Consider the following 17,487-nt stretch of genomic DNA (forward strand, 5'->3'; position numbering starts at 1 on the left):
ATATGCAAGTTCAGGTTATCTATGAATAGAGAAAATATAGTGACAAGACTGGATATCCTTGTCGTCTTCCTAATCTTAGGGAAAAAGCATCGTCCTTCTCAAGTATGATATACCTGTGGGTTTTTCATGGATGCTCTAGGTAAAGTTGGGGATATTCTCTTCTCTTCCTAGATTGTTGAGTGTTTTTATCATAGAAGAGTGTTGGATTTTGTCAGATTTTTGTTCTGGGTGTATTGAAATGATCAGGTGATTTTTATACTTCATCCTATTATCAACTTGAATTATATCAATTAATTTTTAGATGTTAACCTAATCTTGCATCTCTGGGATAAATGCCACTTGGTCATAGTGTATATTCCTTTTTATGGTTGCTAGATTCAATTTGTTAGTATTTTGTTGAGGATTTTTGTGTCTATGATCATAAGGAATGTGGGATTGTAGGTTTCTTTTTTCTGATATCTTGTCTGGTCTGGATAGCAGGATAATATTGGCCTCATAGAATGAGTTGGGAGAGTTTGTGAGGAATTGATATGAATTATTCTTTAAATATTTTGTAGACTTTACCAGGAAAGCTATCTAGTCCTGGGCTTTTCTTTATTGAAAGTTTAAAAATTACTAATTCAATCTCTTGTTTAGAATTTTTCTTTCTAAATCTGTCAGTGGTTTGTGCCCTTCCAGAAATTTGTCTGTTTCACCAAAGTTATCTAATTCATTGGCATATAGTTCGTGACGTTTCCTTATCATCCTTTAAGATATTTTTTGTCTCTGGTGTTCTGCATTTATACTACATACAATATGTCTAAATGTGGGCTTATTTGGAATTTAACTTGGTGTGTGCCTTCCATCTGAGGACTAATGTCTATTCTCAGTTCTGGAAAATTCATATACCTTGTCTCTGAAGTTTGCATCTCCACGATTTCCTTTTTTTCCCTCAGTGGACCTCTAAGTCTTTAATGTTCATATTTCCTATCTTATTTCTTTCATCTAAATCCAGGATGATTTCTTCAGTTTATCTTTCACCTAACTAATTGTCTCTTTAACTGTGTTTAATTTTCTATTTATTGAGTTTTAAATTTTAACATTGAATATTTTATTTTCATGTAGTGCTTTTTCTAATTGGCCTGTTCCTTACCCCCTTATACTATCATGTTCTTTTATTATGATTTTTATCTCTTTTATATTTCCAATCATTTAAACTATTCATCCTTAAATATCTATTGTAGACCTATTCTTTAATTTCTAGTTCTTTGAGTGCCAGTTTCTTCGATTTTCTGACTTATGATGGTTTGTTTCCTTGTGTGGCTTGAAATTTCTGTATCAGGTTCCTCTTCAGTGGTTATAGAGGGTGGGATACTTCAAAGCAAGATTTTGGAAGCGTTCACTTATTGGTAATGATGAGGTCTAGGGCATATGAGATGTGTGAGTGGATGGCTATGGAGGAAAAGACTGTTGAAAGGCTCATCCCCAGATCGTCACGTTTGGCTGCTTCTTACAACACAGGTCTCTGCTCTAGAGTCACCTGTTTAATGCTTTCCCAGGCCTCCCTAGCTAGCAGAAATTCCCATCCTCCAGTCATACTCTGTTTTCCCTTCTCTCTTTTTCATAGCACTTACATGCTCCAAAAATGTATTAGTTATTCGTCTACCTTTTTGTGGCCATCTTCCTCATTGGAATGTAAGCTCCATGAGAACAAGGATTTGTCTTACCCACTGCTGTGTCCCTAGCACATGGCACATGGTTTATACTGTCAATAAATGTGAGTGAATTTGAATAGTCTTCTTTTCACACAGGAAGTTGTCCCAGCCATGACTCTGAACCTTTCTTCTCTGGGCTGGGTATGACCGGACAGCAGAGAGGAGGTGAACAGCTTGGTCTTCCCTTCCCAAACTTATGTCTGTGCTCCCACTGGGGCTGCCTTTTTCTCCCAGCACAGCAGCCCCCAAGATACCATCCATCCTGTGTGTTTCCACATTCTTCTGGCACATTTTTGCACAATGGCCAAAATGAGAAGTAGGGATTTGAGTACCAGAGGACCTGGGGGAAAAAAGAGCACAAAATGCTGGAAGACCTGGTTCTTACCTCTAGGAAGTTGTTACTGAGTTGAGGCAACAGAACACTCAGAAAAAACAGCGTGGGATGCTTGCCACTCACTGAGCTCTGTGCAGGTTGGTGCCCCCGCTGCGAGAGTGTGTGGGTGGAGAAGGAAGGCCTGCTTCTTGGGGTTGCCTACTGCTGGTCATGTACCATTTCTGGAGGCATCTACAGGTGAGTTATGAATTCCCAGGTGACTCCATTTTGGCTCCTTTCTGAGGTTGCCCCATACTCTAGGAACTTGTGAGCTCACAGTGTTACTTGTTAAAAAGCAAAAAGGGCTTGAGAGCATTCCTATGAGGTGGGGAGAGAGATGGCCTTCTTGGCTCCATCTCTCAGCCTCTGTGGGCGATCGTGTAGAGAATGGTGAGGGGCACAGGGGTTGTGGATTCCAGCAAACCCTGGCTCCCCCTACTTCCCTGACTACATGGCCCTGGGTACCTGAGTGTTGTGAGATTATGTAGAGAATATGTTTTGCCTGAGGTCTGGTACACTCTAATAAATGCTGGCTGAGATTATTTCAGCAAGGCATTTGGGGAGCCTTGTGCCTCCGTTTCCTGACCTGTAAAATAGGGATGGCCACTTGCCCTTCCTCTCTGCCCCCACTATTGTGAGGGCAGAAGGGTTAATTATCCTCTGGCCTGGAGGGCCTGGGGTGGGGGAGGTGCTGCATAAACAGAGCATTGTTGTGCTGGTGAATGATCTGGCTTTGTTCTGGAGTCTTCAGTACTGGACTTCCTGCAGTTAGTATCCCTGTGCTTCATTGCTGGAGGTACTTGCAGGTCCTCAGCCCTGTGGCGCTCACCTCTTAGAGCTGTGGCCTGGGTCCTCACCCCGTGGGGACCTGCAGAATTGTGTTGGGAAGTCGTATTTCCTGGGCGAGGACCCCCCAGCAATCAGGAATGAGAGAAATGCAGAAAGTATGACCCACACGCGGAACTGGTTCTGAATAGAACATTTATTGACGAAGTTTTGCAGGAGGCGGCGGGCGCTTTAATTCCCGAGGCTGTTGGTGGCAGCCCGCTGCTTGCCCCAAGCCTGTTAACTGCTGGGCTGCCGGTGCTGGGGACAATGTGGCTGCCCGGCTCCTTGCCACCCTCATGGTGCCCGAATGGGAGCCCTCTTGAGGAAAGCGGTAGGTACCTGGCTGGGGTAGGCCAGGGGATGGGAATGAGGTGGGATGAGGCTTTCTCAACTCCTGGCCTCTAAGTCTTGTTGGACTCCCCCTGGGAAACCCAGCCAGTCACAGGCTTTAGTGCAAAAGGCAGGTTCTTCCCTTGTGGGTTAGACACTGAGAACTATAAAGGTGTAGGGGAGCTGCTTTTCTTAGTGGACTCCATGTGGCTGGGTGACAGCAAGACAATCCTGTGTTCCTTTTGGAGGTGACTGTAAATGCTTCTGCCGGGGGCTTCAGGGGAACTTCTCGTCTTGAACATTTGGAGTTGGGTGGTTAGAGAAGGTCATGTAGGAACCTGCGTGCGCGCGCGCACACACACACACACACACACACACACGGAAAAGCAGAGTTAACCTTCCACTTCTTCCTGATGTTTCCTTTTCCCAGAATCCACAGAGGGTGGTTGTTTTGGATCAAACCATGGCAGCTGGTAGAGTAGGTGAAAGGAGGTTATTCCCCTACCCTATGTCCTCCCTGGGGGCAGCAGACCCGGACCCGATCCTGACACCCACCATTTCCATAGCTCCGAGCAGCAGGAGCATGGAGATTGGGGCAGACTGACCCCAAATCAAGGCCTCACTTTTCCAGGAGTAGACACTGCCTGGGCTGTGTCGCCACATATGTGCACCCCAGAATTGGGATTGGGTGACACTGCCCCACTGGTCTGAATTCTGGTCCAGGTACCCTTCCAGCTGAGGCAGGAAGCGCCCCTCCTCTACCCAGGAACTGGTTGGATGAGTTTCTTAGGCCTCTCTGGTGAGGCCCCTTAGAAGGGGAACAGGGTTGATGGGGAAGGAGCTATGGGTGGAGAAGGGCCCCCTGGGTTCTGTAGGACAGGGGAAGTGTGTGTGGCCCTGCTAGCTGAAGGGCTGGCCACCTTTGGGAATTTACACGTGTGTGTGTGTGTGTGTGTGTGTGTGTGTGTGTCTCCGTCCCCATAAGGTCTGCTTTGGAAATCCACACTCCTAACTTCTCTGCCTGGGTCAGGCATCAAGCCCAAGGTCAGAGCCCATGGCAAAGAAGGGGGTTTTGTTGGAGCTCTTTTCTTGCTGTATCACCTTCGAGGAAGAGGCTTGAGGGAGGCGAGGGCTGGGGTTGTTTACATAACTTTCTGGATCTGGACTCATTCTTAGAATTGGGAAGGGAGTTGTGTTTTAGGGAATTGCCCTGGCAGCCTTGCCCCCAAGCCACTGTTCTGATGTGCTTAGGAAGGGAAAGTGAAAATTGAGGGAAGGAAAAAACCCCTGGGCGGTGGGATGCACACAAACTCCTTCCCAGTTCAGTTGAGAGCTGCTGACCTGAAATCCCAATGAGAGAGATTTCTTCCATTTAAGAACTGGCATCTCAGTTTTCTATGGTAGATGTTCTCTTCCTGCTCCTAGAAGCAGTTAGTTTATATGTAGCTTCATCTCTTCACGTTTATGTTGGGTCTCATTTCTTCCCCCTTTACATGGGTGGGAATGGGTCTCATTCTTCTTTCTAGCCGATATTCTCTTGCTCTCTCCCTCCACCTTGAAGCTGTCTCTGAACAACCAGCACCCTCCTGGGCTTCTGCATTCTTCCTGAACACTCCTTGGCTCTAGGGACACCTGCAGCCACAGCCCATATCATGGTTTGGACCTTTTTAGGGCATATTCTTACACCTCGTCTCACAGAGCCCCACTTCCACGTGTCTTGGTAGTAATTCTTCCAGACCTGTCTTGGATCTGTCCTTTCCCACAAAGCCACATGGACTCCTTCCGTCTGTCCTTGGCCTGCCTTGCAGCCTGGCCTTTTGTTTCTGGATGCCCCAGGCCTGGGGTGGTCTGGGTCCTCTCAGGACTCAGCTGCTCCCTTGGCAGCAAATGCACTCAGATCTCTTCTTCACCTGGCAAAAGCTTACTCATTTATGACTCAGCTAAGATGTCACCTCCTCCTAGAAAGCTTCCTGGTCCCCCAGGTAGCACTAGCTACTCCTCCTTAGCACAGTTTATTTATTCATGCTTTTGTACTAGGACTCAAGGCATTGTTTTGTGAATACTCTGTTTATTTGGCCATTTTTCCTTCTGAAGTTCAGGTTCTTCAAAGACAGGGACAAGGTCTTATTCATGTCATATCCGCAGGGCCTGGCATTCGTGTTCAGGAGTGTCGAATGAATTCCCAAACTGGAGGCAGTCTTGAACTCCCCTACTGCTCACGCCTGGATGCTCTCCTCCTTTTCTTACAGATGCACTTGCCTTGTTTTGCATTATATAATGTAAGCTCTGAAGAGTGGGGTCTGTGTGTGATTTGTCCTAACTGCAGGGCTGCCATGATGTCTTTCTAGACAGCTTGGGTAGGAAGATTACCAGGGTCATCTTCAAATCAGAGAGAGATTGAGGCACAAAGAGCACACTGACTTGCTCCTGATCATGCAGTGGCTAGGCAGAGCTAGGTGGTTTGGAGGCGTGCTGGCTGCAGACCCTGGGCTCTTTCACACACATTCTTCTGCTTTTCCTTTTCTTGATGTTCCCCGTGACTTAGGAATCGGTCCGCACTAGAGCCTTTCCCAGTACCTTGCCGTTTTCTCTTATGCCCTGGCCCTCCCAGTTGTCTACCCTGCAGATGGGTTTACAACCAAGGGACCAGTGTCAAGGATGGTTTTTGTTAATCACTTATTTGTGCTTTTGCTGTCTCAAGTTGCCTTCACTTCTGCTGTTGCTCAGGACTGCCATGCCCCATGGTCATGTTTCTCTCCAGCTCTCAGTAGTACATGCCGTCTCTCCATGTGGATCCCTGAGGAATGCTCCCTGTCTGCTATAGGGGTGGGATTCGGACTCACTTATACTTCATTTCTTGGTTTGACCTCCTGTTGGGTATGGGTATCAGACTACTTTTCCTTTACAGCTGAATTGCTATGTGTCTGCCTTATAAGATCATGGTCTACTTTCTGGCCAACATGGTGAAACCTCATCTTTACTAAAAATACAAAAATTAGCTGGGCGTGGTGGTACGCACCTATTGTCTCAGCTGCTCAGGAGGCTGAGGCAGAAGAATCACTTGAACCCGGGAAGCTGAGGTTGCAGTGAGCCAAGATTGTGCCATTGTACTCTTGCCTGGTGACAGAGTGAGACTCCGTCTCAAAAAAATAATGGTCTGTATTGATGTTGAGATCACAGAAGATGGATAAACACACGGGCGGTGGGGGAAGGTCAGGTCATGCTGGTTCACCAAGTTTAACTTGTACCATTAATTTGAGATGTGGGTCAAACATTTTAGGTACAAGTCAGAAAAATCTCATTATCTTGATGGCTACGGAACAGTTAAGTGATTTATCCATCATCTTCACCAGCACTGTTCTCGGTGGGTGTCCTGTGTGTCAGATATGGGTTACTTACTTGTATCATCTCAACCCTGGAGACACCCCAGTCAGGTTGGCACTATTACTGTGCCTATTTTCCTGATGAGGAACTTGAAGCTTGGTGAGGTGAAGTGACTTGCCCAAGGCCACATACAGCCAGGAAAAGTGGAGGACCTGGAATTCAAACTAGGTCTGGCTGATTCCAAAGCCTGTGGATGAGTTGACTGCATTTGACCTCTGTGGTCCCCACTGCATCTGTGCATGTTCTCTTCTGCTGAGAAAGCTGGGGGACCTAATGGAGTCCCTTCACACGCACTTGATTCCCACCAAGATTCTCCAGTCCCTTTGAATCTGAGACAGTAGTAAATACAGCTTCCTCCTACCCGCCCACCCCCTCCAGCCTAGAGGCCCCAAAACAAGCAGCCACTGAAGTGGGGATGAGGCTGTGGAGATGGCAGATTTACAGGGCTGGGTCCTTGGATTTTGCTGGTAAGTAGCAATGGTCCTGTGAGCCTTTTTGACCTCAAGATGAGAGAGGTGGGGCCTCTGGGAACTTTGGATCTGTCTGTGATTTCCAGGGAGTAATTTCTAGTGACACCTTTTAGGGCTTTCTTTGGCTGTTCTGTTTTTGGGGCACACTGCATAGTGACAAGTTGTGCTGGCAGCCAAGTGACCTCTACCCTGGCTGTGAACAAGAGCAATTTATAATCAACAGTAATTGCCCTCATTTGGCTTTAGCTTATGATTACACGAAACTTCCTGATAGACTGCTTTTCCTGGGACATTTGTAGGGAGAACAGGCTCTTTTCTTTTTTTTTTTTTTGAGATGGAGTCTCACTCTGTCACCCAGGCTGGAGTGCAGTGGCATGGTCTCGGCTTTCTGCAGCTTCCACCTCCCGGGTTTAAGCGATTCTCCTGCCTCAGCCTCTGGAGTAGCTGGGATTATATCACATGCTAATTATGACACACAGTGAATTTTTTTATTTTTAGTAGAGATGGGGTTTCACCATGTTGGTCAGGCTGGTCTCGAACTCCTGACCTCAGGCAATCCGCCTGCCTCAGCCTTCCAAAGTGCCGGGATTATAGGTGTGAGCCACCATGCCTGACCCATCACAGACCCTTTTCTAAGCTTGGCCACCTTCCCCTTCCTACTAGTCTCTTGTGGCTGGTCACCTAGTTGGTAGCCCAGCAGGGCAGCTATGCCATGCTCTAGTTCCCCATCTGGGGCCAAGTAGGATGGGACTACCAGGATGAATGAGCAGTCACCAATCCTGGCACTTCTTGGTTGATTGGAAACTTGCTAGCAGTGACTAATGTGGAAACTCATTAGACTAGGAGAAACTGGCTTTGGTCTTGACCTCACCCACTGTTTACCTTTCTCTTGACTGTGTGAGTGATGGGAGCTGATCCAGACACTGTTCTGCAGTCCTTCCAGCAGGCATTCATTGAACACCAAATGTGCCTTGCTCTCTAAGGCTGAAGGGAAGGTATGGGAAAGAAGGCCCAGTCCACTGGGTTTTACTGTATTGTCCGGAAGAAACAGTTGTATATATCAAGCCCCAAGACCAATGCTTTAACCGATACTCAGGGTGTTTCAAGTTCAGAGGAGCAGATTACTTCCTAGTGCTGCTGTAACAAATTCTGCAATCTTAGTGGCTTAAATCAACACACATTTGAAGTCAGACTGGGTTTGCAGGGCCACATTTCTTCTGCAAGATCCAGGGCGGAATTTGTTTCCTTGCCCTCCCCAGCTTCCCAGGCTACCCATTTCCTGGGCTTGTGGCCCCTTCCTCCTTTTCAAAGCCAGCAGCATAGCATCTTCTAGTCCCCTTCTCTCTGTCCCTCTGTCTTTATTGTCAAACTTGTCTGACCCTGACTCCTGCCAGATTCCTCTTATGAGGACCCTTATGATCACATCAGGCCCACCTGGCTAATCCAGGCTAATCTCCCATCTCAAGATACTTGATTTGCTCACCTCTGCCTTCTGTGTCCCTTTTGCCATATAAGGTGACATTCATAGGTTGAGGGTCAGGCTGTAGATTTCCTTATGTGAGAGCATTATTCAGCCTACACTAGCGTGTATGTTGGGAAATGGTCAAGGAGGCCTTTCTGAAGGAGGTGATTGGCTGAATTTGTATAGGCAGAGGGTCTGGGGACCCATTCCAGGTTTGAGAGACAATGTGGATACATGTTGTGGTGGTGGGGACAGCGGGGTGTGGATGAATGACTCTCCCTCTGAGCAAGGTGCCCAGCTTTCTTTTCCTTCCAAGGCCAGGCTGAGGGAACTTTCTGGACTTCAGATGTCAGCCCAGACTTTCTCCTGCAGTCCATGTGGGAGGGCTCTCCTGGCAAGGCACAATCCTTTTCCTTCCTGGCAGCTGTGGTCCTGCTGCAGGGACCCAGCCAGACTGCATGGGCCCTGCTGCTCCTAGGTGGTGGGAAAATGTATTCCCGAGGGAAAATGAATTTGAGCCAGCTGGGCTGGGTTTGGGTGCCCCAGAAACCTTGGTCACACTGTTGGCACAGCTTCTGCTGGCAGTCACGTTGCTCACATGAACACAGAGTCACTCCCCAGGGAGCCTTCTCTCGTGCTTTATTAGGGTGCTCAGGGCCGCTGAATCTCCAGGAAGGCTCGGAGGGGTCAGAGTGAGGAAACTGCTGGGAAAGAGGCAAGGGCCCTCTAGGAGGGGGTCCTCCCCTCCCCTAGGAGAGCCCCTAGCGTGTGGGGAGCCATGGGAACAGACAGGCGAGAGCTGGTCCTCTGGGGACAGTTTGGGAGCAGGGTGGCCCAGGGTGGTGACAAGCTGCGGGTAAAAGCACAGCTGAGTGATTTCACCGTCTTAGCTGACATCTCTCTGGAAGTTCACATTGCTTTCACCCTGTTTTTTCCTGGAAAAGTTATAGCTTTTCTCTATTGCTTCCTTCTGGGACCTTTTCTGAAGAGATTCCAAAAGTGCCATTGTGGGGATTGTTTGGGGGAAGGACAAAAGCCGCTGGGCCACCCTGGCTTTGAGAGCCTGTGGAATGTTTAGCAGATGGTGTAGTTGAGGGACGAAGAAGGCCACACGGGAGGGCTGCACCATCGCCGTCCCTGAGTGAGGACTTTCCCTGTGTGCAGGTGCCATGTGGATTCCTCCCCTACTGGGGCCTTTGGAGCAGCTGCCTCTGGGGAACCCTCCTCGCTCCTTTTCTGCCTGGCTCCAAAGCAGCTATGGTGTGGCATGGCTTCTGATGCTTGAGTGTGGGGTGAAGGGCAGTGGATGAAAGGATGACACCAGCCTCTCTGAACCAGAATGTTTTCTGGGCAGTCTCTGACGTGCCCACCAGAGGGTTCACCCCCAAGTGTCCTTTCCCCTCTCCTACCTTGTCCTCAGCTCACTGGCCTGGGAGGGAGGGCGGGCCAGTGGGAGTGGACTGACTCCTGGGCATTCCCTAGGACCAGAGACACAGAGTTCCAGAAGGCTCTCCGTGAGTGCCCCTGTGGGATGGGAGAGGAGCAGGGCCCCATTGCCTCAGTGACAGGAGACCTGAGGGCAGAACTCCAAGGCTGTTGTGGGTTATGAGGGTGTGGCCTTTTTTTCCTGTTGGGTCAGAATGGGGCATGGTGCTGAGGCATAGTGGGGAGGGAAGGATGTGGCCCCAGTCTGCTGTGCTGGGAATCCAGGGCCTGTTGCAGCCTGTCTGGCTTGGCACCTGCAGTATTCAGGGAAGCTCCTCCAGAGGACAGGTGTGGGTGGAGGAAGGGTGTGGTTTAGGTTCAAATTTAGAGGAAAAAAAGAAACCTCTCTCTCCCACTTCTGCCCATGGATCTTTAAAGGTGTATGTCTGAGCTTCTTAGGCCATCAAAAAAGGAAGCTTGGCTGGGTGTGGTGGCTCACACCTGCTAATCCCATCACTTTCGGAGGCTGAGGCAGGAGGATGGCTTGAGCCCTGGAGGTCGAGGCTGCAATGAGCTGTGATTGTACCACTGCACTCCAGCCTGGGTGACAGAGGGAGACCCTGTCTCAAAAAAAGAGATAAGTCTTTGGGGACCTTCTCAAAGAAGACTTCACAAGTGTAGGACTTGAGAGAGTTTTCTTTTTCTTTCTGTTTGAGACAGTCTTGCACTATCACCCAGGCTGGAGTACAGTGGCGCGATCTCAGCTCACTGAAACCTCCACCTCCCAGGTTCAAGTGATTCTTCTGCCTCAGCCCCCCAAGTAGCTGGGATTACAGGTGCCCGCCACCACACCCAGCTAATTTTTGTATTTTTAGTAGAGACAGGGTTTTATCCTCTTGGCCTGGATGGTCTTGAACTCCTGACCTCAAGTGATCTTCCCGCCTCTGCCTCTCAAAGTGCTGGGATTACAGGCTGAGAAAGCAAGTTTTCTAGAAGACTGATTCACTGATGACTGACTGGATTGATTGGTGTTGCAAGATGGAAGAGGTCATGGTTGGGGCATACTTAGGAGAACTGGAGACCTGTGTGAGATAGGATGGGGTAGGCGTGAGTACCTGGTTTGAGGGTTTGGCTGCTATCTGCCTCATCACCTCTTTCTCTGGCCTCCTCCTTCCCTAGCAGATGGGGTCTTCCAGGGTGAGTATGAAGACTCATCCCCAGTTCTTATCCTGGCTTGGGAGAATCTTACAGTATGGAGTGATGCTCTTCAGGTAGGAAGGAAAGGCTGGCCCCGCCCGGGGAGCACCAGCGGAGGCACTTTAGCCGTCTCTGTGGGAGTCTGAGCTGCACACATGTAATGGTTCCAATCTGGTCTCTTAGGGCCAGAATGCACTCCGATTGAGTGGGATGCACTCAGAATGCACTCCGATTGAGTGCCATGTCTCTTATCCATCACCATCAAACAGTGCCTCCTGACAGTCTGCACTGGTGTCCTGCTTTGTACTCAGTGCCTCGTTTGTTCTTCAGCCCTCCCTTTCTTGGGCTCTTGGTTCTTTTCCAGCAAGTCCTCCTGCTCAGGAGAGAGAGCCTTGTGATCCTGGGTCTCCTGGTCATGTGACCAGGGCTTCTGTCATCATCCAAGAACTTTATAGTCTAATCCGGTGACCTCATGCTTTTTCCGTTTTCCTTTCTGCTTACCCTTGACCTGCGATCCTTTGACCGGGGATCTGTATTTTACCGTGTTGTTCTGCCAGAGAGTGAATGACTAAAGATCACATAGTAGCAGGTCCAAAAACCGCCCTAAGGAATCTCGACTCAGTCCTTCGGAGTGTCATGTCGTAAGCCCCGATCCTTCAGGTCTTCATGTCTCCTGCAGCTTATGCTGAAGCAAAGCCATGGCAGCCAGGGCTGTGACCAAGCGTTTGTTTATAGCCCTGGCTAGTGTGTATAGTCCGTTAGGGAGGCAGTGGGCAGCAGAGCATGAACTCTGGAGGCTTAGTGCCTGAGTTCAAGTCCAGGCTCTACCACCTACTACTTCTGTGGCCTCAGTGCCTGCATGTGTAAAATGAGAACCCACCTACTGGAGTTGTTGCAAGGGATTAGTCATTTTAATATGTATATATCACTTAGAGCATTTTAGCAGTTGGCTGTTATGCTTTGTTTTAGTGCTAGGAGGATTTGGGCCACGGGTACTGTTTTCAAAATATGAGCTTAGTTTGCAGACAGGTAGCCTATGATCAATCAGAGAGAAAACTTTTCCAAGTAGAAAAGACCTTTTAGTTTCTGAGTTTGAAGTATGCTTCTGTTGTCACTCTCTTGCAGTAGGATCCCCAAATAGGGACCTTCAGAAAGTCCCTTTTAGAGACAGATCTCCCTATTTGTATGTGTGTTGGCATAGGGGTTGGGCTGTGAGTAATCTTTTGCTTTAAGGCTGTGACCTGGCTGCCTGTGAAATCCATTTGGGACTGGGGCCTTTTCCATTTAGCTTCCCCAAAGAAGCTGACCCCAGATCTGATCTGGGAAAGGTCTTAGGCCATAAATCCCTGCCCCTTTGTTCCCCGCTGTGATGGTGGTGGTGGTGGGGAGTGCCTGACTGTGCGCTCTGAAGAACATCAAGTGCCACAGGGCTGGGGGTTAAGGGCTGGGGTGGAGCTTGGGTTTTTGTCTGTTGGAGCTGGAATGACACGGTGTTGGCCTGCCTGCTGGTTCTGTAAAAGGCATAGCTGATTAATTGTAAAGACTCTTTTGAGGAGGGAGGAAAAAGCAGCAGCCTTACAATTCCCAGGGGGTTTTCCTCTGATCAGCTCAAAGAGCTTTACCAAAATGATCTTGTTAATTAGCCCTCCTTGCATTGTGCTGTGGAGGGAAAGCACTTGCTTGCCACTGAGTCCCATCTGCAAGACGAGAGGCTCCTACGGAGCACCTTGGAGGTGACCCCCTCCAGTGAGACACAGTGACAAAGTGCTGTGCTCCAGAGGGTCCTGGCTAGGTTAGCAGCGAGTGGTCAGTCTTGAGGTGCTTACTCTGTACCTCAGTAAAAGCGTCAATTTGTTCACCATCATTGTTCAATTGTCAAGTTGGCCCTGAAAACCTGTGCTCTTTTTTTTTTTTTTTTTTTTTTTTTTTCTTTTTGAGAAGGAGTGTTGCTCTATCTCCCAGGCTGGAGTGCAGTGGCTTGATCTTGGTGGGCTCACTGCAACCTCTGCCTCCCAGGTTCAAGCAATTCTGCCTCAACCTCCTGAGTAGCTGGGATTCCAAGCGCCCGCCACCATGCCGGGCTAATTTTTGTATAACTCCTGCTCTTAAGTAACTAATAGTGTAGGGCAGAGGATCTCAAACTAGTCGAGTGCCACAGTGGGAGAAACCTGGGAGGCGGTGAGAAAACACAGAAAGGTTCCCCAGGTTTGGGGGATATTGGAAGGTTCCTAGAGGGGGCACCGTCTAATCGGAGACCTAAAGATTGGATGTACATAGGTTGGGGAATGGTACCGTATGGGGTGGATGGGGAGGAGACAGTGCTGAGGTAGAGAGAACATTTGCAAAAGCCAGAGACCCAGGGGTGTGGGTTTCTAGGTTGAGGCAGAGGCATAGAGAACCAGGGGCCAGTGCCAAGGGTTCCCAGAGTGATGGCAGCTTCTAGATCCTTCTCCATGTAGCTCAAGCCTCTACCCTTTGGCCATGTCTGTGGTCTAGTTGCTTCTGAGCTCTAAAGCTAGGGGTAGAAGACTTGGGTCAGTAGGGATGAGAGGAATGCCCAGGAACTTACTGCTTTTCTGTGAACTAGCAATGAGATGTGTACTCTGGAAAGTGGCACTGGTGAGCTCTGCTTCTATGGCGTGGGCATGGGTTTGCATAGGTGTCCCTGTCCTTCCCAAAGGGAAGCAGTCTGGCCACTCCACCCTTCCTTCCCCGGCTGCTCCAGGTGGGCCTACCTGTGAACCACATCATCTGCTTAGAGAATAAAGTCCACCTGAGGCTGTGTCTGCCTCACCTAGGCGCAGTTTACTACTTTCTCTGCTGCCCCCACCCAGCTGTGCTAAAAGGAGCTTGCAGAGACTCACTGATGGCTCAGCCTTGAGAAATTTCCTGGGGCCTGGGATGAGTCAGGGGCAACCTGTACCAGGTGCTGGGGTGGGGCTGGGGAGTGGGGGGGATAATGCTGGCTCAGCCAGTCAATATTCAGAAGGTTTCAGGTTTGTGGTGAAGCCACTGGTGCCCCTAAACGTTTTGCAATCCTAGGAAGAATATCACCCCGGTATGTGTCTTGTCTTAACATTGTAAGAACCAGATCTTTGCCCATCCCTGTACAGTGACCCCAGCACAGGCCACAGACAGGTGAACACTTGGGAAGTGCCTCTTGACAACTGCCATTATCATCACCATATTGATGGCATATGGAGCACGAACTGTGTACCAGGCATTGTGCTCAGAGCTTTACAAATAGCAGATAGCCTCATCCATGAGGACATAGCCATGGGGTAGGCTGTGTCCAACCTCATTTTACAGGTGAGGAGCTGCGGCCCTGAGAGACTAAGTACTGTGCCCTGGCAGTGGGGTTGGGCTGTGAGTTCCTCAGCAGGTACCTGGACCACTGCGCTGGCAAGTGGACTTGGGCACCTCATCGGTGCTCATAGAGTCTGAGGGCACGGCCTTTCTTGGGATTCAGTTTTGTTTTGTTAATTGTGTTAAACGTAAATACACATAGCATAAAGTTGGCCCATCTTCACCATTTTAAATGTACAGTTCAATGACAGTAGGTACATTCATATCATTGTGCAACTGGCATCACCATCTATCCACAGAACCGTTTCATCTTCTAAAACTGAATTCTGGACCCACTAAACATGCCCACCCCACTCGCCCCCATCCCTGGCAGCCACTCCTGTTCTCTTTCTCTGGGCATTCTGAAGTTGACCCTTCATCTGTCTGTCTTGTTGCAGAATCTCTTGGGGGTGCCCTCCCCAGGCAGCAATGCCAGGATGCCCGTATCCACCTCTCTCCGCCAGGATGGCAGCCAGGAGCGGCCGGTGAGCCTGACCTCTACTACCTCCTCGTCAGGCTCTTCCCGTGACAGTCGTAGTGCCATGGAGGAGCCTAGCGGCTCCGAGGCTCCCACCAAGAATGGAGCAGGCTCCCCAAGAGGCCGGCATCTCCCCAACAGCAACAACAACTCCAGCAGCTGGCTGAACGTGAAGGGGCCCCTCTCCCCATTCAACAGCCGGGCGGCTGCTGGGTCTGCACATCACAAGCTCAGCTACCTGGGCCGAGTGGTGCGGGAGATCGTGGAGACTGAGCGCATGTATGTGCAGGACCTGCGCAGCATCGTGGAGGTGCGTGCTAGGGCCCCAGATGCAGTATTCTAGCAGAAGCCTGCTTCACCCGGGAGGGAAGCTCTCAGAAGACATGCTTCCCGTGGAGTAGTTGGAGGACTGGGGTCTCCCACAGCCCTGTGGAAGCTGTGGACTCCTCAGGCTTCCCTAGGACCTTGGGCCAGATCAGTAGCTTGGGCTGGCAGGAGTAAGCATCGTTGATAGGGAGGGTGGGGCCCCAGCCTGCTTAGGAAGATGGCTCTAGAGAGCCTGTACCACAGAGACTGAATGCGGTGAAGACACGGGCTCTGGGCCTGGCCCCCCAGCATCCCCTGCCCTGTTGTTTCCTAGCTGTGTGGAGCCTCAGGTTCCTCCTCTGTAAGAAAAAGCCACACCTCCCTTGCAGGGCCACTGTAGGTAAAGGGCACGGAAGGGGAGCTGTGTGGCCACCACTGAGGAATCCCTCTGCCCGTTGGCTTGGGGTGTGGATTAGTTTCCTAGGGCTGCCTTAACAAATGACCACACACTGAGTGGCTTAAAACAGCAGACATATTCTCTCTCAGTTCGGGAGGCCAAAGTCCAAAATCAAGGTGTTGGCTGGTGTTGGCCGGGTGGGATCCCTCTGCAGCCTCTGAGGGAGTAGCTGTTCCATGCCTCTCATCCAGCTTCCTGGGTCCTGGCAGTCTTCTTTTCTGTGTGTTTCACAGAAAACACCTTTTCTTTGTGTTTTCCTGTCCTCTCCTCTTATAAGGACAGCAGCCACTGGATTTGGGGCCCACTCTGAATCCTATCTGCAGTCATCTTGAGATCATTAACTAATGGCATCTACACAGACCTTATGTCCAAATAAAGTCACATTCTGGGGTTCCAGGTGGACACTGTCTCACCCAGCACAGTACGAGGCCTATGAAGTGGTGTCACAGCAGTGCCGAAACGAGGTGTGGCTAGGGTGGGTAGTGGGCAGTGTTGTGCCGGGAGCCGGGTTCTGACCACCTCTCCCCACGCAGGACTACCTCTTGAAGATCATCGACACACCGGGGCTGCTGAAGCCAGAACAGGTCAGCGCCCTCTTCGGGAACATAGAGAACATCTACGAACTCAACAGGTATGTGAATGGGCCCGACACCATGTTGTGCCTGCGATGCCCCCTTCAGGGCCTACAAAGGAACCCTGGATGGCCCTGGACTCACGGGCTGTGACATGTGGGCCCGGGCCTGTTCTCTGAGGACAGGGAAGGGTGGTCCATCTCTGTGCCCTGGCTGATGCGCTTTCTGTCAAGTGCAGATGGGGAGGTAATTGGACGGTGTATGCGTGTTGGGTCCAGCCTGGGCTGGCGCCCCTCATGGGGCTGCTGGGCTCCTTCCTGCACACTGATTCTCTTCCCTCTGGGTGGCTTCTCTGTCCTTCTCATCTTCATTTTTCACTTGCACATCTCCTAATTTCTTATCCTCCTTCCCACTGACCTCAAGGGCTCCCTGGAGATGATCTGACCTATTAGTGGAATGCACAGCCCCCGAAAGACAGATGTGGGAGGCTGAACAAGGCCTGGCCAGGGCCTGTGTCAGGGCAAAGGGTGTGGATCTACTGCCTGGGACCACGGACTCCCCAGGGAAAGTGCGCTGCTTGGGAAGGATAGGGCTTGAGGCAACAGCGGTGCTAAGACCGGAAGAATCATATCCTAGGCCCCTTAAGATCGGCAGAGGGAGCTCTGGCTGTGTAAGCTGGAGAGGTCTGGGAGCGCGGGGTGCAGGGAACACTTAGGCCAATGGTGAGGGGTTGGGAAAAGAGGAGGAGCATAGAGGGAAGAGACAAGGAGCAGTGTTTCTAGGGGTGCCAGGACTCACCTGTCTCTCCCCATGTCCCTGACTCCTTTGCTAGTCCCCTTTCTCTTTTCTTTGCCCTTTAATCCTCTGCTTTTGTATGTTTGACTCCTTCTGCCTACGGAGGAGCTGTGTCCCCTCCCAAGGTAGGTATGGGGGTCCTCTCTTCCTCTCCCGCTTGCCAAGCCCATGGGTCTCCCTGGATTCCTGCTTCATGGTGGTGTTGGATACTTTGTGGTTGTTCCATGGGGCAGGGCTCCCTCTGCCCTTGGCTGCCTCCCAGGAGGCTGGAAGCCCCAGCTCCTTAGCATGACAACAGGGCTGGCTGTCAGTCAGGGCTCAGGGCTTGGGAGGCTGGGGAGGGGGCAGTGAGGGGCGTTGTCCTCTGACTG

The 17,487-nt window shown here is 50.3% G+C and overlaps 1 protein-coding gene across 10 annotated transcripts in view; it reads left to right on the top strand.

Moving 5' to 3' along the window:
- Window positions 1-17,487, top strand: part of PLEKHG3 (pleckstrin homology and RhoGEF domain containing G3) — a 41,914-nt gene that overhangs the window by 9,831 nt on the left and 14,596 nt on the right. For 5 of the 10 annotated variants that reach the window (XM_035260721.3, XM_078335112.1, XM_078335114.1 and 2 more), the window contains exons 1-3: window positions 2,817-3,226; window positions 14,907-15,296; window positions 16,283-16,380. In XM_035260721.3, the coding sequence (XP_035116612.1) occupies window positions 3,203-3,226; window positions 14,907-15,296; window positions 16,283-16,380 (512 nt within the window). In that variant the 5' untranslated portion in view covers window positions 2,817-3,202. Of the gene's footprint in view, window positions 1-2,816; window positions 3,227-14,906; window positions 15,297-16,282; window positions 16,381-17,487 lie in introns of those variants that run through there. The other 5 variants (XM_035260723.3, XM_078335113.1, XM_054240026.2 and 2 more) reach the window with 1 other exon arrangement.

Source organism: Callithrix jacchus, chromosome 8 (genome assembly GCF_049354715.1).
Source record: "Callithrix jacchus isolate 240 chromosome 8, calJac240_pri, whole genome shotgun sequence".
Lineage (NCBI taxonomy): Eukaryota > Metazoa > Chordata > Mammalia > Primates > Cebidae > Callithrix > Callithrix jacchus.